Genomic DNA, 25,726 nt, shown 5'->3' with positions numbered 1-25,726 from the left:
ACCAACCCCCAGAGTCGGACACAACTGGACTTACCGTCAGGGGAAACCTTTACCTTTACTAATATTAATATGCAGTATCTGCCAATGAAGGAGACTTCATTGGGCTTCATGACGGGCTTGGACACCATTCGGAGAAAGACAGGTGAATGGCATTCCTCCCGCAAGAGTCCCGTCTTCATAATTTCCTCCTTCTGGTACATGTTTCAGATGTGGTGTTGCACCCGTCGCCATCCATTTGGGATTTTTTTTTTCCCGGCAAGATCTGTTCGGAGCAGGTACACAACGCCTGAGCCGCCATAAAAATAACAAATGGCGTGTATTTGCGCGAATGTCAGAGTTATGAGTTTATTTTGTAATGATGTGCTCCTGCCTTCATGAGGTAAACTGGCCGTGGCAGAGGTGTTATTAGTAATATGGACCCGGCGGAGCAGAAAGCCGAGTGACCGAGAGATCAGTGTATCAGTCAGGGAGAGGGCAAATGGGAAGAGACAGCGGGGAATGAGACCGAGGCGCAAGCGGCACTGGGGCCCAGGTTAGGGGAGGAGAGGCCGGCCTCAGACTTTGGGTGCCTTTCAATGGGGCAAGGTCATGGCCAGCTGGGTCCTTTCCTCTTTGCTTTGAAAGCATACATGTATTATCTATATGCACGATTGTATATAGTATAAACAACAAAAGACCAGGTAAGACCACAAAAGAAAAGAATAATACAATTATGACAACATGACAGACTATATTACAGGCTTTCCCTAAGTTACAAACATCCCAATTAGACATGATTTAAGAATGGTGAGGAAGTGAAAGAAATCTCTCCATCAGTAGGAAATAATAATAATAATAACCTGCTTTGATTGAAGTCAAAAATCAGAAACTCCTCAAAGCACAGCAGACAAAGAATCAGTACAAGAAAGCCGCACTACAAAATAGAGCTGACAGCTGGCAGAACAAAACATTGCATGGAAAGTTCCTTGACAAAATTGAAGGAAAAGCTGATAAGGAGAAGACCTGGCTCTGGCTCACGAATGGGACCCTGAAGAAGGAGGCAGAAGGCCTGATCCTTGCAGCCCAGGAGCAAGCAATAATTATTATTATTATCAAAGCACAGCAGACAAAAAACCAGTACAAGAAAGCCGCACTACAAACTAGAGCTGACAGCTGGCACAACAAAACATCGCATGGAAAATTCCTTGACAAAAATTGAAGGAAAAGCTGACAAGGAGAAGACCTGGCTCTGACTCACGAATGGGACCCTGAAGAAGGAGACAGAAGGCCTGATCCTTGCAGCCCAGGAGCAAGACATCAGGACAAAGGCAATCAAGGCCAAGATCGAAAAATCAGCTGATGACTCAAAATGCAGACTGTGCAAAGAAACCAACGAAACCATGGATCATATCCTCAGCTGCTATAAGAAAATTGCACAGACAGACTACAAACAGAGGCACAACTATGTGGCCCAAATGATTCATTGGGACTTATGCCTCAAGTCCCACCTCCCAGCAGCAAAGAACTGGTGGGATCACAAACCTGCAAAAGTATTGGAAAATGAGCACACAAAGATACTGTGGGACTTCCAAATCCAGACTGACAAAGTTCTGGAACACAACACACCAGACATCACAGTTGTGGAAAAGAACAAGGTTTGGATCATTGATGTTGCCATCCCAGGTGACAGTCGCATTGATGAAAAACAACAGGAAAAACTCAGCCGCTCTCAGGACCTCAAGATTGAACTTCAAAGACTCTGGCAGAAACCAGTGCAGGTGGTCCCGGTGGTGATGGGCACATTGGGTGCCGTGCCAAAAGATCTCAGCCGGCATTTGGAAACAATAGACATTGACAAAATTACGATCTGCCAACTGCAAAAGGCCACCCGACTGGGATCTGCACGCATCATCCGAAAATACATCACACGGTCCTAGACACTTAGGAAGTGTTCAACTTGTGATTTTGTGATACGAAATCCAGCATATCTATCTTGTTTGCTGTGTCATACAATAAAATAATAATAATAATAATAATAATAATAAGAAGAAGAAGAAGAAGAAGAAGAAGTTTATTTTTATATCCTGTCGCATCTCCCCAAAGGGACTCGGGGCGGCTCACATGGGGCCAAGCCCAACAACATACAATAAAATACAACAGTATAAAATACACAATATAAAATACATCACAATCACAGAATTAGTCTTATTATTAAGAACAAGCCTACATAACCTATCTTGTGTTGTCATGGCCGGAATCACTGGGCTGCTGTGAGTTTTCCGGGCTGTCTGGCCATGTTCCAGAAGCATTCTTTCCTGACGTTTCACCCACATCTATGGCAGGCATCCTCATAGGTTGTGAGGTCTGTTGGGAACTAGGCAAGTGGGGTTTATGTATAACTGTGGAAGGTCCAGGGTGGGAGAAAGAACTCTTGGAGGCAAGTGTGAATGTTGCAATTGGCTGCCTTGATTAGCACTGAATAGCCTTGCAGTTTCAAAGCCTGGGGGAATCCTTTATGATTCCGGCCATGAAAGCCTTCAAGAGAAGCTATCTTGTTTGTAACTTGGGGACTGCCTGTAATATACAATACTAAAACCTGTCGTATATGTAAGTCAAAGGATTTTGATATCAGTCGAAATTAATTAATTGCCAATTTTGTAAGCCGCCCTGAGTCCCTTCGGGTGAGAAGGGCGGGGTAGAAATGATGGAAATAAAATAAAATAAAATAAAGATCATTTTACGGAGGGGGCTGATCACCAGCACTTCTTGTTTTAGTAAGTTAATATCCTGTTTTGCTGGGGTTGATTTTTTTGGTGAATGTTTTTTAAACTTGAACATGAGAATATATAGGGTACTTTAAATACAAATTAAAAAACCTGTAGGCATGTTTCCATGGCGTCTGGCATGAAAGTCTGGGTCTCGATTTTTGTAATATTTGTCATCCTGACGGTTATTTAGGTCTTTACGCTATAAAGGCTTGTATAGAGGAGGGAAAAAATCAAACTTAAAGTATGTCAGAAATTCAGATTCTGCTTCCAAGAAAGCTGAACCCTGCAACCTCTGTGTACAAATCCAGCCTCTGCATTTCCTTTCGTTTTCTGTTTTCCTTGTGAAATTCTTACTTTGTTGTTGCTTTCGAAAATTACTGTATATACTCGAGTATAAGCCTAGTTTTTCAGCCCTTTTTTTAAGACTGAAAAAGCCCCCTTCAGCTTCTACTCGGGTGAGGGTCCTGGTTGGCTTATATTTGGGTCAGCTTATACTCGAGAATATATGGTACATGTATTATTTTTCTCTGTTATTATTGGTATTATTACATGTATTATTTTTATCTATTATTGTTGCTACTATTACATCTATTTTACTCTATTTTTATTATTAATAATACATTTATTATTTCACTCTGATATTATTATTATTACAGTAGAGTCTCACTTATCCAAGCCTCGCTTATCCAAGCCTCTGGATAATCCAAGCTATTTTTGTAGTCAATGTTTTCAATGTATCATGATATTTTGGTGCTAAATTCGTAAATACAGTAATTACAACATAACATTACTGCGTATTGAACTACTTTTTCTGTCAAATTTGTTGGATAACATGAAGTTTTGGTGCTTAATTTGTAAAATCATAACTTTATTTGATGTTTAATAGGCTTTTCCTTAATCCCTCCTTATTATCCAAGATATTTGCTTATCCAAGCTTCTGCCGGCCCGTTTAGCTTGGATAAGTGAGACTCTACTGTATTGCATTTATTATTTTACTCTGTTTATTATTACATGCATTATTTTCCTGTGTTTATTATTATTACATGTATTATTTTACTCTATTATTATTAAAAGGATATACTTACTTAGAGTCTCACTTATCCAACACTCACTTATCCAACATTCTGGATTATCCAACGCATTTTTGTAGTCAATGTTTTCAATATGCCGTGATATTTTGGTGCTAAACTCGTAAATATAGTAATTACTACATAGTATTACTGTGTATTGAACTATTTTTTCTGTCAAATTTGTTGTATAAGATGATGTTTTGGTGCTTAATTTGTAAAATCATAACCTATTTTGATGTTTAATAGGCTTTTTCTTAATCTCTCCTTATTATCCAACATATTTGCTTATCCAACATTCTGCCGCCCCATTTATAAGTGAGATAAGTGAGACTCTACTGTATTACATGTATTATTTTTCTCTATTATTGTTGCTACTATTACATTTATTTTACTCTATTTTTATTATTATTATTAATACATTTATTATTTCACTCTGATCTTATCATTATTATTATTATTACATTTATTATTTTACTGTTTATTATTACATGTATTATTTTCCTGTATTTATTATTATTACATGTATTATTTTCCTGTATTTATTATTATTACAGGTATTATTTTACTCTATTATTATTAAAAGGATAATAAGCACATTGACATTGAAGAAGATGAGAATAATGATTTGATCAGTTGGACAGTCTTACCTTAAATTTGAGCTTTATGTAAATATTCAAAAACATTTAACCTACTGATGCCTCAATTAATGTAATTTTATTGGGATCTATTTTTATTTCTGAACTTTACCACCCTCGGCTTATACTGGAGTCAATGTTTTCTCAGTTTTTTTGTGGTAAAATTAGGTGCCTCGGCTTATATTCGGGTCGGCTTCTACTTGAGTATATACGGTATAAATACAATAGTTCAAAGATGTGACTACCACTGAATACCTAGGCCTGGAAATTAAATTATTCACCATCTTATCTTCTCCTTTTTTATCCAGGTGCTTGGGAGGGAGGTCTACACTTCCAACAACCAGTTGGGCGGGATCCAGATCATGCACAACAACGGGGTCACCCACACCACCGTCTGCGATGACTTCGAAGGCGTCTACACCATTCTGCTGTGGCTCTCTTACATGCCAAAGGTACTCGGCCCATTTTTCATTGCTTCTGATGTCCCATTAATGGGAATTCAGCAGTGTCTTAGCAACTGTCTTACTAAGGAGGAGAAATGCTCTTTGGAGAGTCATGGAGGGAGTTCCTACAGAGTTGGAACTCTGATTATGTTCTTTCTTTTCAGTGGACTTTTTGCATCTTAGCCTAATGGCTGGACAGAGTTGTAGCCGGGTAGTTTTACTCCATTTTTAATGGGTTTTCGAGGCCCGCAAGGCAGCTGTAATGACCTTCAGATATATATTGTATATATTCGAGTACAGTTTTTCAGCCCTTTTTTTAAGACTGAAAAAGCCCCCCTCGTCTTATTTTTGGGTCAGCTTATACTCGAGAATATATGGTACATTTATTATTTTTCTCTATTATTATTGGTATTGTTACACGTATTATTTTCCTCTATTATTGTTGCTACTATTACACTTATTTTACTCTATTTTTATTATTATTATTATTATTATTATTATTACATTTATTATTTCACTTTGATATTATTATTATTATTATTATTATTATGGCATGTATTATTTTACTCTATTTATTATTACATGTATTATTTTCCTGTATTTTTTATTATTATTATTATTATTATTATTACATTTATTATTTCACTTTGATATTATTATTATTATTATTATTATTATTATGGCATGTATTATTTTACTCTATTTATTATTACATGTATTATTTTCCTGTATTTATTATTATTATTATTATTATTATTATTATTACACGTATTGGAGCCCTCGATGACGTAGTGGACTAAAGCCTCGTGACTTGAAGGTTGGGTTGCTGACCTGAAAGCTGCCAGGTCTGAATCTCACCCGGGGAGAGTGTGGATGAGCTCCCTCTATCAGCTCCAGCTCCATGCGGGGACATGAGAGAAGCCTCCCACAAGGATGGTAAAACATCAAAACATCCGGGCGTCCCCTGGGCAACGTCCTTGCAGACGGCCAATTCTCTCACTCCAGAAGCAACTCAAGTTGCTCCTGACATGAAAAAAAAAATTACACGTATTATTTTACTCTATTATTAAAAGGATACATAAGCACATTTACATTGAAGAAGATGAGAATAATGATTGGATCAAACTCACTGTCCGTCTTACCTTAAATTTGAGCTTTATGTAAATATTCAAAAACATTTAACCTACTGATGCCTCAATTAATATAATTTTATTGGTATCTGTTTTTATTTCTGAAATTTCCTTGGCTTATACTGGAGTCAATGTTTTCTCAGTTTTTTGTGGTAAAATTAGGTGCCTCGCCTTATATTTGGGTCGGCTTATACTCGAGTATATACGGTATATATGTATTTGTGTATGTGTATGTATGTATGTGGGTGTGTGTATGTATATATATATGTGTGTGTGTATGTACATAGTGCACTTATATTTGGAGGATGTACAGAATATCCATCCCCATAATCACAGCTGTGTTAATGTGTTGTCTAAGGAGGTGTTGACCAAAATATTTAAGTATTTGAGAGCCATGGATAACAATATATTTCTTTCTCTTCCCTAGAGTGTTTTCAGCCCAGTTCCGATGCTCACGGCGAAGGACCCCATTGACAGGATCATTGAGTTTTCTCCCACCAAGACTCCCTATGATCCTCGCTGGATGCTTGCCGGACGGCCCCATCCAAGTATGTACTTGAAGTTCAGCCTCTTTGCTATCATGGGATTGGTGGCTTCTGTTGGGTCATTTCAAAAAAGAAGATGCATTTGACAAAGCAGCAGTTTTAGCAGACCAGAAGCTTCTAGTGTTCGTAGTAGAGCAAATCAGCTTCGGCATTTCAGGAACAGAATCAAGCTTTAGAAGTTACAAAACACTTGGTTGAAAGAACTACATTTCTATAATAATAACAACAACAACAACAACAACAACAGGGATCTGCACGCATCATCCGAAAATACATCACACAGTCCTAGACACTTGGGAAGTGTTCAACTTGTGATTTTGTGATACGAAATCCAGCATATCTATCTTGTTTGCTGTGTCATCATAATAATAATAATAATAATAATAATAATAATACTTTATATTCTGCCCTTCTCCCCAAGGAGACTCAGAGAATAAACAGCACTTTTAACTTCCTCATGTTTACAAAATTCACTTAGTGCACTTTTGCCCAGTTCACTTTTATGACTTTATTGCTGTGTTTTAACTTGTGTTTTACTAATGGTTGTGATTTTATTTTATGTTATTTTTCATTTTCATTTGCGCATGGTTTTTTGTTATTTGATGTCGTTCTATGTTTGTTTTGTATTTGCCCAGGCTTTAGCCCCATGTAAGCCGCCCCGAGTCCCCCCAGGGAGAGGGAGGTGAGGTACAAAAATAAAATAATAATAATAATTATTATTATTATTATTTTATTATGACACAGCAAACAAGATATGCTGGATTTCGTATCACAAAATCACAAGTCAAACACTTCCCAAGTGTCTAGGACTGTGTGATGTATTTTTGGATGATGCGCGCAGATCCCAGTCGGGTGGCCTTTTGCAGCTGGCAGATCGTAATAATTTATTATTACTATTTTATTATGACACAGCAAACAAGATAGATATGCTGGATTTCGTATCACAAAATCACAAGTCAAACTCTTCCCAAGCATTTTGGAATGTGTGATGTATTTTCGGATGATGCGCGCAGATCCCAGTCGGGTGGCCTTTTGCAGTTGGCAGTTCATAATAATTTATTATTATTATTTTATTATGACACAGCAAACAAGATAGATATGCTGGATTATTATTATTATTATTATTATACAGGCAAACAGTCAGTGTCTTGTTACAATATAATGAGACACACATACACAGGCAAAGGCTTCTCCTTTCATTTCTGGCTTTGGAGGCAGTGGTCATCTCTGGCTATGGGGTGGGATACTCTTCTCCATTTCCAAGCTGAGGTGCCTGCGTTGTCACCTTGTGGTCGTCTGATCAGCATGACTACTTGGAGTATCTTTATGCCTTTCCCGCTGACGCAGTACCTATTTATCTACTTACATTTGCATGTTTTGAAACTGCTAGGTTGGCAGAAGCTGGGGCCAACAGCATGATGTTTGTTTGGTTGCATGCTGCAAGTTGCTTCTGGTGTGAGAGAATCAGCTGTCTACAAAGACGTTGCCCGAATGTGTTACGATCCTGCAGGGAGGCTTCTCTCATGTTGTCCTGGGTGAGGACTATCAACTTGTGCAGGATGTGCTTGCGTTCCAGCCATTTCTGCCGGCTTTCTGGTGACTTTCTTTTTGGCTGTTTGTTCTCTCCTCTGTTCCCGGTCCCCTCGCTGGTAATTCATCCGGCTTGTCTCGATCTCGTATGTTCCAAATGGAGTGACTCTGGTTTTTAATTTAGTGGAGGCGTAAAGGGGAAAGCAGATGATTCCCCGCGATAAGTTAAAGAAGAGATCTCCTAGGTGAAAAGTTAAAGCCGTTTATTAGCAGAGATAGCGGCGCGATATTCTTCAAACTGACGCTCGACACGGGGCCCGGAATCGAAACGATCAGCTCCCGGACGTGGGCGATGAAGAGATAATGCCGGAATGGATGGCCACGTTTTACGGCGGGGGGCTGCGGGAAGCCGGGGACATTAGGACAGAGTAATTTCAAGTTTGGGCTTGATAAAACACTTTCCACCCAAGCCCGAGTCAGCAGAGGTTGCCTCGCTCCCGTCGCCACTTTTTAATTGCTTTTGCGCTCGCCTTTGCCGAGCCAGGAGCCGCCTGCTCAAAATTATAGCGTTGTAAAAGAGGCTGAACAGGCAAAAAAGGTACGCGTTTGTGGTGGGGGAGAGAGGTTCTTTGGGGGCAATTGCAGACAAATCAGGCTGTCCTTGGCGAAGGTCAGGGGCCGGTTTTTCCATGAAGATTCAAGAGGTCGAGCCTACCGACAAAGCCGTTGCCTTGTCTTCTGCCCTGCTGCAGAACTCTGCTTTATCTTCCTTTATAGCAAAACAAAACGATCCTTGTTGCTTGCCTGAAATGCACAATCTCGGTAACGGTTGACCCTAAGGTTTTCTTGGCACAATTTATTCAGAGTGGTTTTGTCTTTGTCTTCCTCTGAGGCTGAGAGAGTGTGACTTGCTCAATGATTGAGTGGAGAGGTCGGCTCTGGTGCGAAACATGAACATTGGTTGCTGAGAACTCCCCTCTCCAACCAATGAAAAATATTTAATATTTTAAAATTAATATTAATATTAAATATTTAAAAATCTCCCCATTACTAAACTTACGGTTATGTTCAGGAACCCCCCAAAATCATATTTAAATGTTAATACATTTATTTAGAAACAGAGGATGCCCGCAATGGCAACACCAGTCACGCTTTGACAAACGTTCGCAACGGACGATCCTGCTAAGTAACTTAGTTGAAGGCAGGCAAATTTCCAGTTTCCCGCCGTTGGACAATAAATGATGCTTTGCACTGATAAAAGTGTTAGGATTTTCCTGGGTGTAAGGAGGAAAACTACCCAAAAGCAGCAGAGCATCCAAAATATGCAAAAGCAGGATACTTATAGTTGAGCATTCAGCTCACAGCAAGCAGAGCGTGAAGTGCCATGTGGCTGTAAAACATTTAAAGCTTTGCAAAATATGCAAAAGCAGGATACTTATAGTTGAGCATTCAGCTCACAGCAAGCAGAGCGTGAAGTGCCATGTGGCTGTAAAGCATTTAGAGCTTAGGAGGCGAATGTGCAGAGTTCTGTCTTTTAAATTACAAAACTACCCAAAAACAGCAGAGCATCCAAAATATGTAAAAGCAGGATACTTATAGTTGAGCATTCAGCTCACAGCAAGCAGAGCATGAAGTGCCATGTGGCTGTAAAGCATTTAGAGCTTTGCAAAATATGCAAAAGCAGGATACTTATAGTTGAGCATTCAGCTCACAGCAGGCAGAGCGTGAAGTGCCATGTGGCTGTAAAGCATTTAGAGCTTTGCAAAATATGCAAAAGCAGAATATGTATAGTTGAGCATTCAGCTCACAGCAAGCAGAGCGTGAAGTGCCATGTGGCTGTAAAGCATTTAGAGCTTTGCAAAATATGCAAAAGCAGGATACTTATAGTTGAGCATTCAGCTCACAGCAAGCAGAGCATGAAGTGCCATGTGGCTGTAAAGCATTTAGAGCTTTGCAAACTATGCAAAAGCAGGATACTTATAGTTGAGCATTCAGCTCACAGCAGGCAGAGCGTGAAGTGCCATGTGGCTGTAAAGCATGTAGAGCTTTGCAAAATATGCAGAAGCAGGATACTTATAGTTGAGCATTCACAGCAAGCAGAACATGAAGTGCGATGTGGCTGTAAAGCATTTAGAGCTTTGCAAAATATGCAAAAGCAGGATATGTATAGTTGAGCATTCAGCTCACAGCAAGCAGAGCGTGAAGTGCCATGTGGCTGTAAAGCATTTAGAGCTTGGGAGGAGAGAAGAAATATGTGCGTTCCAAGTGTCATTAGCATAGTCCATGTCTTGCTTTTTCTAGTTTTGAGCCTTGATGTGGCACCATGCAACCTTTTCCACTTCTCCTGACGTTTCCCTTTCCCTCCTCGCTCTTTGCAGCTCAGAAGGGCCAGTGGCTCAGTGGCTTCTTCGACCACGGCTCTTTCCTGGAGATCATGCAGCCTTGGGCTCAGACGGTTGTGGTCGGCAGAGCAAGGTACATTACTATCATATACTCATGTATTTATTTATCATGTCAGAAGCGAATTGAAGGTAGTTATAATGTATTTTTAAAATGCAAACAAAGTTAAGAACTTGGCATTATACTAGATTTCCTTTGACCAGAAGCTGGCCACTTGGAGTGCCTCTGGTGTCACTGTGAGGAGGTCCTCCGTTGTGCATGTTGGCAGGGCTCAGGCTGCATTGTAGTCAGTGGTGTGTGGTTTGGAGATGTCTTCACTGTGTCTGCTTGCGATCCCCAGGTTGTGCCAGTCAGCTTTCGTATGATGTTATTTCTAGCACCCACTTTTTACTTGATATTCAAGCAATGCTGCTTGTAAGTTAGAGCACAGTCCAGAGTGTGCTTCTGTCTTCGGCATCTGCTTCTCTGACCCTGGAACTCGACAAAAAAGCTCCTGTTTTGTAGCAGATTTCCTATGAAGCGGGTGAAGTGGTAGTATGCGGCACGCAATCATATTGCGACTTGCGATATGCAATCATGGGACGATGGCGAAGTTCATGATGGGTGCTGTAGGGTGCTCTGGCTTGCTCAAAGTGCATCAGGGATAATATTTCCTCACTGTTTTTCACAACAAGCCTATCGGATAGGTCAGTTGCAATATCTCAGTATTATAGTTGGGACCAAAGACCAAGCCAAAGTGTGAACATAACAGTTTGTTATGTCCCGAATAAAAATATTCCACTAAAACTACAGGGCCACAAAAATTGACCCTGTAGTTCTACGCCAGAAACTTTGTTTTTGTGGCTGCCACAAACTCGGTTGAATTGGTTGAGACTATTATGAGATATTCATTGAGCAAAATGTGCTGCAGGATGTCCCGCACAAAGGTTTGTGCAGTTTAATAAACTTTTCCCATGTTTTTATGATAGACCTAATAATAATAATAATAATAATAATAATAATAATAATAATAATAATAATAGGGATATGACATGTATAACCCAGGAACTAAATTTGTGTCCCATAGTGTTATATGACCATGTTCTAAAAGGAGGCCGGCAGAATCAAACATTCGAAATAGCAACGTGTTTCCTGGAATATGGCAAATATTGCTCATAAGGACAGATCCCGGTGGCGGGATTTCTTTTTCTCTGGTTTCGCTTTAAAGCCTCCAATGGAACTGATTGATTCGATGGCACTCCAGAAAAAAAGAAATAGCCGATGTGAGTGCCTCTGTGCCTGCTCTTTTGGGATTATCACTCTAAGTGCTGCCAAAACCCATCTTTTTGTATGTATGTTTGGAATATGTGCTCTCTGGGCCGTAAATTGTCTCCTTCTCCTTTTTTTTATTACACCTTGGCACCTTGTCGGGGGACGTACCATAAAACAAGATGTAGCGTCTTCATGGACTGTCCCTGACAAAAAAAAATGTATACAAACAGAAAATTTATACAAACGGAAAGCAGAAGTTGCTGGTGGAGTCGGGGCTAAGAAACCATCTCTTCTTCCAATAAATAACTATAAAACATGGGATAAAGATGGGTTTTTTTTAATGAGTCCCGATACGGAAGATGCAAGTTGCTGCTCCAAGATAGGCCCATGACTCACTTCATTATTTAGACTTTGCAAAAGCTTTGCCATATTGGGTTGCTGTGAGTTTTCCGGGCTGTCTGGCCATCTTCCAGGAGCACTCTCTCCTGACGTTTCACCCACATCTATGGCAGGCATCCTCAGAGGTTGTGAGGTCTGTTGGAAACAAGGCCATATCTGTTCCCAAGGAAAACGTACCTCCTTGCATCTAAGGCGTGCACAAAGACATACAATTTTCTGGGCAGAATTCGAATACAGAGTATGTTTTGCAAATCAGGAGCAGTGTGGTGGACGTAGGCTCTTAACTGCCTCTGTTGCTGTGCCCAGGCTCGGTGGCATCTCCGTGGGAGTGGTGGCCGTCGAAACGCGGACGGTGGAGCTGAGCATCCCGGCCGACCCTGCCAATCTCGACTCCGAGGCCAAGGTAGGCTTTGCCAAGAGTTAAAGCATCCAAGGAGTTCCTGGGTAATTCCAAACAGATTTTAAAAATAGAAAGGAGCAGCAACAGCAGCAACAGTTTAGCACAGGGGTCCTCGGACTTTTAAAGTGGAGTCATTTGGGAAAAAAATGAACAAATTCCTATGCACACTGCACATGTCTTATTTGTAGTGCAAAAAAACAACAACCAAAAAACAACTACAATCATTTATTTATTTATTGACTACATTTATACCCCACCCTCTCTCACCCCGAAGGGGACTCAGAGCAGCTTACAAGTTGTATGTACATACAATATATTATATTATTAGCATAGCACAATATTAGCATTATATATTACAGTAGAGTCTCGGTTATCCAACGTTCCTTTATCCAACGTTCTGGATTATCCAACGCAGTCTGCCTTTTACTAGTCAGTATTTTTGTAGTCAATGTTTTCAATACATTGTGATGTTTTGGTGCTAAATTTGTAAATATAGTAATTACTACATAGCATTAGCGTGTATTGAATTACTTTTTCTGTCAAATTTGTTGTAAAACATGTTTTGATGCTCAATTTGTAAAAGCATAATCTAATTTGATGTTTAATAGGCTTTTCCTTAATGCCTCCTTATTATCCAACATATTCACTTATCCAACATTCTGCTGGCCTGTTTATGTTGGATAAGTGAGACTTTACTGTACTATATTGTACTATACCACTATACCATATTATTATTAGTAATATTACATTTCATATATAATATATAATTAATATTATTATATTATACAATATTGTTTACATTGTATTGTTGTTATTATTATTATTATTATTATTGACACAACGATGTTGTATGACACAACAAACAAGAGAGATATGCTGGATTTCGTCTCACAAAATCACAAGTCGAACACTTCCCGAGTGTCTAGGACTGTGTGATGTATTTTGGGATGATGCGTGCAGATCCCAGCAGGGTGGCCTTTTGCAGTTAGCAGATCGTAATTTTGTCAATGTCTATTGTTTCCAAATGCCGGCTGAGATCTCTTGGCACGGCACCCAGTGTGCCCATCACCACCGGGACCACCTGCACTGGTTTCTGCCAGAGTCTTTGAAGTTCAATCTTGAGGTCCTGATAGCGGCTGAGTTTATTATTATTATTATTATTATTATTATTATTATTAGACGCCCTGAGTCCCATACTGGGTGAGAAGGGCAGGGTAGAAATACTGTAATAAATAAATAAATATTATATGAATACACAATATATTATATTATTACCATAGCACAATATTAGTAAATGAATGAACAATACAATATTTAAAAATGAAAACCATTTTAACCAACATAAACCTATCAGGATTTCAATGGGAAGTGTGGTCCTGCTTCTGGCCAATGAGATAGTCAAGTTAAGTTGGATTGTTGTTGTTGTGCCTTCAAGTCATTTCAGACTTTGGCTGAGCCTAAGTCTAAAACTGAGGGCGGGGCCAGGTAAATGATCTTGGAGGGCCGCATCCGGCCCCCGGGCCTTAGTTTGGGGACCCCTGGTTTAGCATATCAGAAGCTTCTTGAGCCTCGCAGTAGAGCAAATGAGCTTCAGCAGCACAGGAGAGAGTCAGGCATAAATTTGTACAGGACGTGGTTGAATTACAACTGGAACAACTGGGTGGAGCATGGGTTCTGCACCTCTGTGTCCGTCAAGCACAGGCTCCCTCTTCTCTTTCCCCGACAGATTATCCAGCAGGCTGGCCAAGTGTGGTTCCCGGATTCCGCCTTCAAGACGGCGCAAGCCATCAAGGACTTCAACCGGGAAGGGCTCCCGCTGATGGTCTTTGCCAACTGGAGAGGCTTCTCGGGAGGAATGAAAGGTGATTAAAACAAAACCAAATCCATCAAAGAGAGATGGAGACGCCACCATAATGGTAGTTTGGAAGACTGTTTTATTTATCGTGTCAGAAGCGAATTGAAGGTACAGCTATAATGTATTTTAAAAAGCACAAAGTTAAGACTGTCAGAGCAATGCAGCGTAGCAGCAGAAGTACGATGTCAGATGAGCGCAGAACAAAAGGACATCAGAGACGAAGTAAAAGTATGTACAAAGTTTACTGAACAAAACAAACAGACTTGCAGACGATAGACACAGGACTTTCAATCTAGACAAACAGCACAGATCTTCTCAGCAGGCAGAAACAGATCTCATCTGATGCCATCAGCTATATACAAACACACTTGTAGTCTGGACACTCCTATCTGGCTCCAGACACACATCCAAGGTCAATACAGCTTCTTACCAAATTAACTCTTTACACACTATAGCATTTCCTGGATAATGCAACCAGTATGCAATACATGCCAGACACAAATTTCATTTAAACACTATCTATACACAAATCCCACATTAACAAAGACTTGGCATTATACTAGATTTCCTTTGACCAGAAGCTGGCCACTTGGAGAGCCTCTGGTGTTGTTGTGAGAAGGTGCATTGTGCATGTGGTGGGGCTCAGACTGCATTGTAGTAAGTGGTCTGTAGTTTGCTCTTCTCCACACTCCACTTTGTAGCCCCATTTCTTAAGTTGGCTCTGAATCTTGTGGTGCCAAAGTGCAGTCTATTCAGTGCCTTCCAAGTTGCCCAGTCTTGTGTGTGCCCAGGAGAGTTTCTCATCCGGGATCAGCCATGGATTGAGGTTCTGGGTCTTAGCCTGCCACTTTTGGACTCTCGCTTGCTGAGGTGTTCCTGCGTATCTCTATAGATCTTAGAAAGCTGTTTCTTGATTTAAGTCATTAGCATGCTGGCTGATATCCGAACAGAGGATGGGCTGGAGATGTCATTGCCTTGATCCTTTCAGTGCTGGCTGGTGCTCTATAGTTAAGCGGTTCTGATCACTGTACCGTACAGGCTCCAGTATGGCTTCCTCTTCTGCTGAAGGATTCAAGGGTTTTTTCCTCTGAGGCCGAGAGAGTTGCCCAAACTCCTCTGCTTGGGTTTCGGTGGCATAACGGGGATTTGGCCTCAAAGCAGCCTTCCCTGGAGACCAATTCTTGATTCCATGTATGTGCAAAGAGAGTTCAGTGGTGGGAAAATGTATGGTATGAATGCCAGGGCACGGTTTAGTTTATTTACTATTTGTGGTTTGGATAGCACTTAATTGGTTTCCTTACAACAGGCTGCCGAAGGCAGAACACGTCCCATTGCATGTTCCAAAGAAACAGTCCCTTGGCCACCACACAGTTCATGTCAGGAGGGCGATTTGACCCAAGGATTTTTGACGGGTAGCATTTTGACACTATGGGCCCCTTGGTGGCGCAGCAGGTTAAACCACTGAGCTGCTGAACTTGCTGACGAAAAGATTGGCAGTTCAAATCCAGGGAGCACAGTCAGCTCCCGCTGTTAGGCCCAGCTTCTGCCAACCTGGTACAGTAGAGTCTCACTTATCCAACACTCGCTTATCCAACATTCTGGATTATCCAATGCATTTTTGTAATCAGTGTTTTCACTACATTGTGATATTTTGGTGCTAAATTCGTAAATACAATAATTACTACATAGCATTACTGCGTATTGAACTACTTTTTCTGTCAAATTTGGGTGCTTAATTTGTAAAATGATAACCTAATTTGATGTTTAATAGGCTTTTCCTTAATCCCTCTTTATTATCCAACATATTCGCTTATCCAACGTTCTGCCGGCCCATTTATGTTGGATAAGTGAGACTCTACTGTAGTTCGAAAACATGCAAATGTGAGTAGATCAATAGGTACTGCTCTGGTGGGAAGGTAACGGCGCTTTATGCAGTGATGCCGACCACATGACCTTGGAGGTGTCTTTGGACAACGCCGGCTCTTTGGCTTAGAAATGGAGATGAGCACCAACCCCCAGAGTCAGACATGACTGGACTTAATGTCAGGGGAAATCTTTACCTTTTACCTATTTTTTAATGCCGATATCACACTTCTTTGCTTCTTCTTTGTGGGACCACACCAACCAGAGAGGTTCTGCCACATCACTACTCTTAATAGTGGCCACAAACACATATAAACTGGGATATGATCCCGCGTCGGGATATATGGGATCCCAAGGACAGCTCCCTGGCCACCTTGGAGAGATGTTTACATCCCAACACGGAGGGAGGAGGATTAAGCCAGGAGTGAAAACAAACAACGGTGCCACCCCCTTGGTGCGCCCAAGAACACACAAACGCACCCGTATGTACACACGCGCTGGCTGCGCTGTGGGTAAAATGGCTCCAAAATTGTGTGTAATGAGTAGGAAAAGATTAGCGATAGCTCCGTGGTGGAGAACTGACATTAGAGGAGGAGGGGAAAGAAACTCTTTACAAGGCAACCTAGGCGGTCTCATTTAAGCCGCATATATTTAAATGTAAGCTGTGCCCGGCCACGCGTTGCTGTGGTGTTGTCTGGTGGTGTTGGTGAGAAATGGTTGAGGTAGTGGTGGTATTGAATGTCTCTTGTATGGTTGTCTTTATGTTTAGTAGGCATTTGTGTCCTGTGAAAGTGGTGAGGATAGAGGGGGTCTATGTCCCTGTGTAGTATTGTATAGTACTTATACGTTGTCCATGTGTTGTGAATGCTTGGATTGTGTCCTGCTGCATCGTAGAAAGGGTTGGGCTGGATGGCCCTTAGGGGTCTCTCCAAACTCTTGGATTCTATGCTTCTATTATTATTATTATCATCATCATCATCATCATCATCATCATCATTATGTAGAGGCTGGATGGCCATCTGTCAGGAGTGCTTGGATTGTGTCCTGCTGCATAGTAGAAAGGGTTGGGCTGGATGGCCCTTAGGGGTCTCTGCAAACTCTTGGATTCTATGCTTCTATTATTATTATTATTATTATTATTATTATTATTATTATTATCATCATCATCATTATGTAGAGGCTGGATGGCCATCTGTCAGGAGTGCTTGGATTGTGTCCTGCTGCATAGTAGAAAGGGTTGGGCTGGATGGCCCTTAGGGGTCTCTCCAAACTCTTGGATTCTATGCTTCTATTATTATTATTATTATTATTATTATTATTATTATTATTATTATTATCATCATCATCATCATTATGTAGAGGCTGGATGGCCATCTGTCAGGAGTGCTTGGATTGTGTCCTGCTGCATAGTAGAAAGGGTTGGGCTGGATGGCCCTTAGGGGTCTCTCCAAACTCTTGGATTCTATGCTTCTATTATTATTATTATTATTATTATTATTATCATCATCATCATCATCATCTTCATCATCATCATTATTATGTAGAGGCTGGATGGCCATCTGTCAGGAGTGCTTGGATTGTGTCCTCCTGCATGGTAGAAGGAAGTTGATCTTTGGGGTCACTCCAAACCTTAGGATTGTATGATGATATTATTATTATTATTATTATTATTAGTATTAGTATTAGTATTGAGAGGCTGGGTGGCCATCTGTTGGGAGTGCTTGGTTTGTGTCCTGCATGGCAGAATTGGGTTGGGCTGGATGGCCTTTAGGGGTGTCTCCTAACTGTCTGATGCTATGATTCGATGTGTATTATATATTGTGCAGATATTGGATGGCCATCTGTCAGGAGTGATTGGATTGTGTCCTCCTGCATGATATAAGGAAGTTGAACTGGATGGCCCTTAGGGGTCTCTCCAAACTCTTGGATTCTATGCTTCTATTATTATTATCATCATCATCATCTTCATCATCATCATTATTAGGTAGAGGCTGGATGGCCATCTGTCAGGAGTGCTTGGATTGTGTCCTCCTGCATGATAGAAGGAAGTTGATCTGGATGATCCTTAGGGGTCACTCCAAACCTTAGGATTGTATTATATTATTATTATTACAGTAGAGTCTCGCTTATCCAACATTCTGGATTATCCAACGCATTTTTGTAGTCAATGTTTTCAATATATCATGATATTTTGGTGCGAAATTTGTAAATACAGTAATTACTACGTAACATTACTGCGTATTGAACTACTTTTTCTGCCAGATTTGTTGTATAACATGATGTTTTGGTGCTTAATTTGTAAAATCATAATTTAATTTGATGTTTAATAGGCTTCTACTTAATCCCTCCTTATTATCCGACATATTCGCTTATCCAACGTTCTGCCAGCCCGTTTATGTTGGATAAGTGAGACTCTACTGTATTAGTATTAGTATTGAGAGGCTGAGTGGCCATCTGTTGGGAGTGCTTGGCTTGTGTACTGCATGGCAGAATTGGGTTGGGCTGGATGGCCTTTAGGGGTGTCTCCTAACTGTCTGATGCTATGATTCGATGTGTATTATTATTGCGCAGATATTGGATGGCCATCTGTCAGGAGTGATTGGATTGTGTCCTCCTGCATGGTAGAAGGAAGTTGAACTGGATAATCCTTAGGGGTCACTCCAAACCTTAGGATTGTATGATGATATTATTAGTATTAGTATTAGTATTGAGAGGCTGGGTGGCCATCTGTTGGGAGTGCTTGGCTTGTGTCCTGCATGGCAGAATTGGGTTGGGCTGGATGGCCTTTAGGGGTGTCTCCTAACTGTCTGATGCTATGATTCGATGTGTATTATTATTGCGCAGATATTGGATGGCCATCTGTCAGGAGTGATTGGATTGTGTCCTCCTGCATGGTAGAAGGAAGTTGAACTGGATAATCCTTAGGGGTCACTCCAAACCTTAGGATTGTATGATGATATTATTAGTATTAGTATTAGTATTGAGAGGCTGGGTGGCCATCTGTTGGGAGTGCTTGGCTTGTGTCCTGCATGGCAGAATTGGGTTGGGCTGGATGGCCTTTAGGGGTGTCTCCTAACTGTCTGATGCTATGATTCCATGTGTATTATTATTGTGCAGATATTGGATGGCCATCTGTCAGGAGTGATTGGATTGTGTCCTCCTGCATAGTAGAAGGAAGTTGAACTGGATGATCCTTAGGGGTATCTGCTAACCTTAGGGCGGAACTTAGCCTTTGGATAAGAACAATTATTCCTCTCTCTCTAATTAGAACTTTATTTTTCTTTTCTTTTTGTTGTATCAACCTAGAGCCGTGGATGATGGGTTGTGTTGTCAAATTTCAAGGTTGTGGGGCGTTTAGTTTAGTTGTTTTGTCCGGTGCCGCGATGCCATCACTCTTTTATATATATATATATTCCATACCAGAAATGACAGCGTGTCGAGAGTGGAGGAGGTTGCCTCCCGCCACGCAAGTTCTGTCTCGCTGCAAGGCTATTCAGCATAATGCAAAAATTAAATTATTATATCTTTAAAAAAAAACCTTGAATATTTAGATGGAGGGAAAACAGTTTATTTAGATGAACCGCCAGTGACCCACAACAGCGAGGCATCAAGCGTGAAATTTACTCGAAATTAGCACCGGGGTCTCGGGCTCAGCGTGAAGAGGGCTGATCGGATGCAAATCCCAAAGATATTAAACCGCCTCGCTGGTGGCGCAACGGGGTCGCTCTCGGTTGGTTTTTCATGTTATACTTATTATTTCCCCCCGGTTGCCCCCTGCGACGGGTTATAAATACCAAGAATAACAACAATAAGAGAAGAAAACCCTTAGCAAAGACTTTTAACTAGAATTTTCAAAATGCATTATTATTGGGTTGTTGTATGTCTTTCGGGCTGTGTGGCCATGTTCCAGAAGTATTCTCTCCTGACGTTTCGCCCACATCTATGGCAGGTATCCTCAGAGGTTGTGAGGTATGGATAAACTAAGTAAGGAAAGGAAAGAATATATATCTGTGTAGAGTCCAGGGTTTATTGTTATATTTGTATTATTTTACTTTGTTTAATAATGTGTATTATGTTGTTATGTAATGTTTGTGTTGCTTTTATGACTGTAAACTGCCCTGAGTCCCATCCGGGAGATAGGGCAGTATATAAATAAAGTTTTATTATTATTATTATTATTATTATTATTATTATTATTATTATTATTATTATTATTAGGGTGTGGCAAGAGTCCTTTGTCACTGGGAAGCCAGCATTAATGTTTCATTTAATCACCGTAATTAGCATTGGAAAGGTTTTTGTCTCTTGCCTGGGGGGCATCCTTTGTTCAGTCATTAGCTGCCCTCTGCCCTCAGAGTGTTGGTTCCCATCTACTGTTTTGATTTTAGAGTTTTGTAATACTGTTAGCCAGCCTGGACACAGTATATTATTTGAGAACACAGAAATGCTGGACCAGGGGTCCCCAAACTTTTTAAGCAGAGGGCCGGTCCACGATCCTTCAGACAGTTGAGGAGCCGAATTATCATTTAAAAAAAAATACAAACAAATTCCTAAGCATACTGCACATGTCTTATTTGTAGTGCAACAACAACGAAAGAATACAATATTTTAAAATGAAAACAATTTTAACCAACATAAACCTATTAGGATTTCAATGGAAAGTGTGGGCCTGCTACTGGCCAATGATAGTCAAGTTAATTAGGATTGTTGTTGTTGTTGTTGTGTGCCTCTAAGTCATGTCAGACTTTGGCCGAGCCTAAGTCTAAAATTAATTATTTATTTACTGCATTTATTTACTACATTTATATCCCACCCTTCTCACCCCGAAAGGGACTCAGAGCAGCTGTATGTACATACAATATATTGTATTATTAGCATAACACAATATTAGTATTATATATTACTACTAGCTGTGCCAGGCCACGCGTTGCTGTGGCGAAGTCTGATGGTATGGGAAATAAACTATTGAGGAATTGGTGGAAGTTAAGGTAAAGGGTAAAGGTTTTCCCCTGACATTAAGTCCATTATAAATGGGTTATATAGCTGTGTGGAAGGGCCTTGAGTCTACACTGCCATATAATCCAGTGCAAATTAGATAATCCGTGGAAGAGGCCTAAGAGAGGCCTAAGTCTGCCTGTCCCCTGGGCTGAGTTGGTTGCTAGAAGACCAAGTGGGCAGAGATTAGTCCTCTAACTGGCAGCAATTGGATAAAAACAATTATTCCTTTCCCTCTAATTAGGACTTTTTTCTTTTCTTTTTGTTGTATCAACCTAGAGGCATGGATGATGGGTTGTGTTGTCAAATTTCGAGGTTGGGGGGCCTGTAGTTTTGTTGTTTTGTTGGTCGCCGTGATGCCATCACTCATTTATATATATAGATATTGAACTATACCACTATACTATTATATAATATGTAATATATAACATATAATTAATATTATTATATGGTATTACTATTAGTATTTTATTGTATAAGATTATTATCGATATTATATGTATATACAATATATTATATTATTAAAACTGATATAAAAATATTATATTATAAAACTGCGGGCGTGGGCCAGGTAAATGACCCCCGGGCCTTAGTTTGGGGACCCCTGTGCTGGACCATTCCAACAACTATCATGTCAGACGACACAGAGAAGCCATTGAAATCCACAAGCATGTGGACAACTTCAACAGAAAGGAAGAAACCATGAAAATGAACAAAATCTGGCTACCAGTATTACAAAACTCCAAAATCAAAACAGTAGATGGGAACCAACACTCTGAGGGCAGAGGACAGCTATGACTGAACAAAGGATGCCCCCAGGCAAGAGACAAAACCTTTCCAATGCTAATTAGGGTGATGGACTGAAACATTAATGCTGGCTTCCCAGTGACAAAGGACTCTTGCCACACCCTGGACTCTCTACAGAGATATATTCTTTCCTTTCCTTACTTAGTTTATCCACACCTCACAACCTCTGAGGATGCCTGCCATAGATGTGGGCGAAACGTCAGGAGAGAATGCTTCTGGAACATGGCCATACAGACCATAAAACATACAACAACCCTGTGATCCCGGCCATGAAATCCTTCGACAACACATTGTATTATTATTATTATTATTATTATTTGCAAAACACGAAGACAACTGAATGTAATGGATTTAGGAAACTGCTTGTATCAATGCAAGGATGTGTTTGTGCTTCGGGGCTTCCACCAAACTTGGTGCCGGGTTTTAATTCTGCTTAGAATTGACAGACGTGGAGAAAAAGGAGGCTAGAAACAAAACGGTGCTTGATGCGAACATAGGTCTAATGTGGTCATTTCGATTTCTGTCCACTATAAATGGCCGAGACAACTTTGTGATGTCTCACTTGTAGAACGTTGTTGACACGGAGAAAGGAAACTCGGACGGTTTGAGCCCTGCTTTTGTTCCCACCAAACCTCTCCTTTCTCTTTTCCCTTTTTGTCTCATCCGGCACCTTCCGAGTAAAATATTCGCTTGTGGCAGGAGTGAAAAATGCCGTGCTAATTACGCAATTATTTTATTATGTAGCCCTACTAAAAAATGTCTCCGAAAGAATTAATTTGGTTAAAACAATTTGAATCGAGCAATTATTTTCTTAAGACTGGAATTAGCTCGAAAGGAGCTTCAAGTGGTTTATGGCTCGCGCTACATAATAAAGTGATTATTTAATTAGTAATAAATTTGTCACTCCCCGTATACGTGGTCATGTGCGCATCGCCTCCATCACCCAGAGATAGAAGTTTCTATCGGCACAAAGGATGCGCTAGATTTAAAAAAACCTTTTCCTTATTGAAAGGAGTGTATGTTATTTTGAGAAGTGGTTTTTGTGTGAATATAACCAGCCATGTAGGATAACTGCTTTGAGGATCAAAGTGTGCTCTCTAGCTGTAGGGTAAACTACAACTCCCACTATGGTGAGTCAGTCCCCTCCAATAGGTTGAGTTATTCATGAAGGTTCTGTCGTCATGAATAATAATATAATAATAATAATATGATAATATATTACAATAATAATAGAATGATATAATAATTATATATATACACACACACACTAGCTGTGCTCGGCCATGCATTGCTGTGGCGTTGTCTGGTGGTGTTGGTGAGAAATTGTTGAGTTAGTGGTGGTATTGAATATCTGTTGTATGGTTGTCTTTATGTTTAGTATGCACACTGAAGTGGATTATATGGCAGTGTGGAATCAAAATAATCCAGTTCAAAGCAGATAATATAAGATTCTAAATGGGTTATATATCTGTGTGGAAGGGCCTTGAGTCTACACTGCCATATAATCCAGTTGAAATCTGATAATCTGTGGAAGAGGCCTAAGTGAGGCCTAACTGTGCCTGTCCCCTGGACTGAGTAGGTTGCTAGGAGACCAAGTGGGCGGAGCTTAGCCTTCAAACTGGCAGCAATTGGATAAAAACTATTATTCCTCTCCCTGTAATTAGGACTTTATTTTTCTTTTCCTTTTTGTTGTATCAACCTAGAGCCGTGAATGATGGGTTGTGTTGTCAAATTTCGAGGTTGGGGGGCCTGTAGTTTTGTTGCCCTGATGCCATCACTCTTTTAGATAGATAGATAGATAGATAGATAGATAGATAGATAGATAGATAAATGTAATGTGCATAATTCCCATGGAGTAAACAACAAAACCACTGGACCAAATCGCATCAAATTTGGCCACAAAAGACATAGTCATCCAATCAATCTGCATGTGGTAGCATGGCAGCAAAAATGGCTAGGCGTGTCAGTGCTGACACGCGTGTCATAGGTTGGCCATCACTGATCTAGGAGGAAATGGTCCTGTATGAAAGCCTTCACGTGGATGGTGGGCAGGATGGTGTTTGTGGAGGACATTGGCATGAGGCACCAACTTCCTTCTCTCATCCATGAATTTGTTCCTTGGGAGAGTGACACTGGTTCTGTGTGGAATGGGTTTTACTTGAGCTTCTTATGCGAATGTTGTGCCATATTGTTCCTTTCCCCCCACAGATATGTATGACCAAGTGCTGAAGTTTGGGGCCTACATCGTGGACGGTTTGCGGGAGTACCGCCAGCCCGTCCTGGTCTACATCCCACCCCAGGCGGAGCTGAGAGGAGGCTCCTGGGTCGTGATCGACCCCACCATCAACCCGCGACACATGGAGATGTACGCTGACCGGGACAGCAGGTAACCCACTCGCTTCTTGTCCTGAGTCAGAAAACTTTGCGTCTCCTCCTTTGTGGCCTTGTTCTTTGGGAGGATCAAGATTTTCCGGTTCTTTTGTGCTTTGAGTTTCTTGGAAATACTTGGAAACAAATACAGTTTGCACTTTCTTTGGGTCTTTGAAAAGTTTTGTCTCGTCTAGAGAGACTCAACCGAAACATTCCCAAATCTTTTGATCACTCCTGCTGGGCTTTAGCACAGCAGGTTAATCACCAAGGCGGAATAGGCCTTGATAGATAGATCTCCAACCATGAGGTCATGAGTTCGAGGCCAGCCCGTGGCGGGGTGAGCACCCGTCAATTAAAAATAAAAAATAGCCCCTGCTCGTTGCTGACCCCGCAACCTGAAAGATAGTTGTATCTATCAAGTAGGAAATAAGGTACCACTTATAAAGTGGGGAGGCAAAATTTAACTAAATTACAATGTTGGAATGAGGAAGTGCGGTCACAGTGGATGATGAAGCAGCTGCTCCCCCCTGTGGCCAGAATCGAACATCCCCTCAGGAGAAGGTTAAATTGCCTCTGCGTCTGTCTGTCTCTGTCTCGGTTCTATGTGTATATGGGCATTGAATGTTTGCCCTATATGTATATGTGATCCGCCCTGAGTCCCCTTCGGGGTGAGAAAAAAGGGCAGAATATAAATACTACAAATAAATAAATAAATAAATAGTTCGAAGCCTGGGTCAGGGTGAGCTCCTGACCTTTATCCCAGCTTCTGCCTACCTAGCAGCTCGAAAACAAATTTGAGTAGATAAATAAGAACCGCGTTAAAGCAATAAGGTATTTAGGCTCGGCCTTTTGATCAAAAAAAGGGAGGAAGTTTACAAACGTAGAAAACTCTTCGGCTGGGAGATGGAGTGACAGCACCACAGCCTTCAAAGATGCCGAAAGATGGGAAAGCCTATATATACCTCTATCTGCTGTCTGTCTTGTCATGGTTATAATTGGCATTGAATGCTTGCCGTCTATGTGTTCTGTGATCTACGCTGAGTCCCCTTTTGGGGTGAGGAGGGTGGCATATAAATACAGTAGCGTCTCTATTTATTTATTTATTTACAGTATTTATATTCCGCCCTTTTCACCCCGAAGGGGACTCAGGGCGGATCACATTGCACACATAAAGGCAAACATTCAATGCCTTTTAACATAGAACAAAGACAAACATAGGCTCCGAGCAGGCCTCGAACTCATGACCTCCTGGTAAGAGTGATTCATTGCAGTTAATTGCAGCTGGC

The 25,726-nt window shown here is 40.8% G+C and overlaps 1 protein-coding gene across 7 annotated transcripts in view; it reads left to right on the top strand.

The window, feature by feature from the left end:
* acaca (acetyl-CoA carboxylase alpha) overlaps nucleotides 1-25,726 on the top strand; it is a 178,059-nt gene that overhangs the window by 136,700 nt on the left and 15,633 nt on the right. For all 7 annotated transcript variants that reach the window (XM_062959350.1, XM_062959349.1, XM_062959348.1 and 4 more), the window contains 6 exons: nucleotides 4,761-4,904; nucleotides 6,453-6,573; nucleotides 10,479-10,575; nucleotides 12,457-12,553; nucleotides 14,277-14,412; nucleotides 24,279-24,456. In XM_062959350.1, coding sequence (XP_062815420.1) covers nucleotides 4,761-4,904; nucleotides 6,453-6,573; nucleotides 10,479-10,575; nucleotides 12,457-12,553; nucleotides 14,277-14,412; nucleotides 24,279-24,456 — 773 coding nt within the window. The remainder of the gene's footprint in view (nucleotides 1-4,760; nucleotides 4,905-6,452; nucleotides 6,574-10,478; nucleotides 10,576-12,456; nucleotides 12,554-14,276; nucleotides 14,413-24,278; nucleotides 24,457-25,726) is intronic.

Source organism: Anolis carolinensis, unplaced genomic scaffold, assembly GCF_035594765.1.
Source record: "Anolis carolinensis isolate JA03-04 unplaced genomic scaffold, rAnoCar3.1.pri scaffold_7, whole genome shotgun sequence".
NCBI classification, from domain to species: domain Eukaryota; kingdom Metazoa; phylum Chordata; class Lepidosauria; order Squamata; family Dactyloidae; genus Anolis; species Anolis carolinensis.
This window is presented reverse-complemented; position numbering and strand designations above follow the sequence as displayed.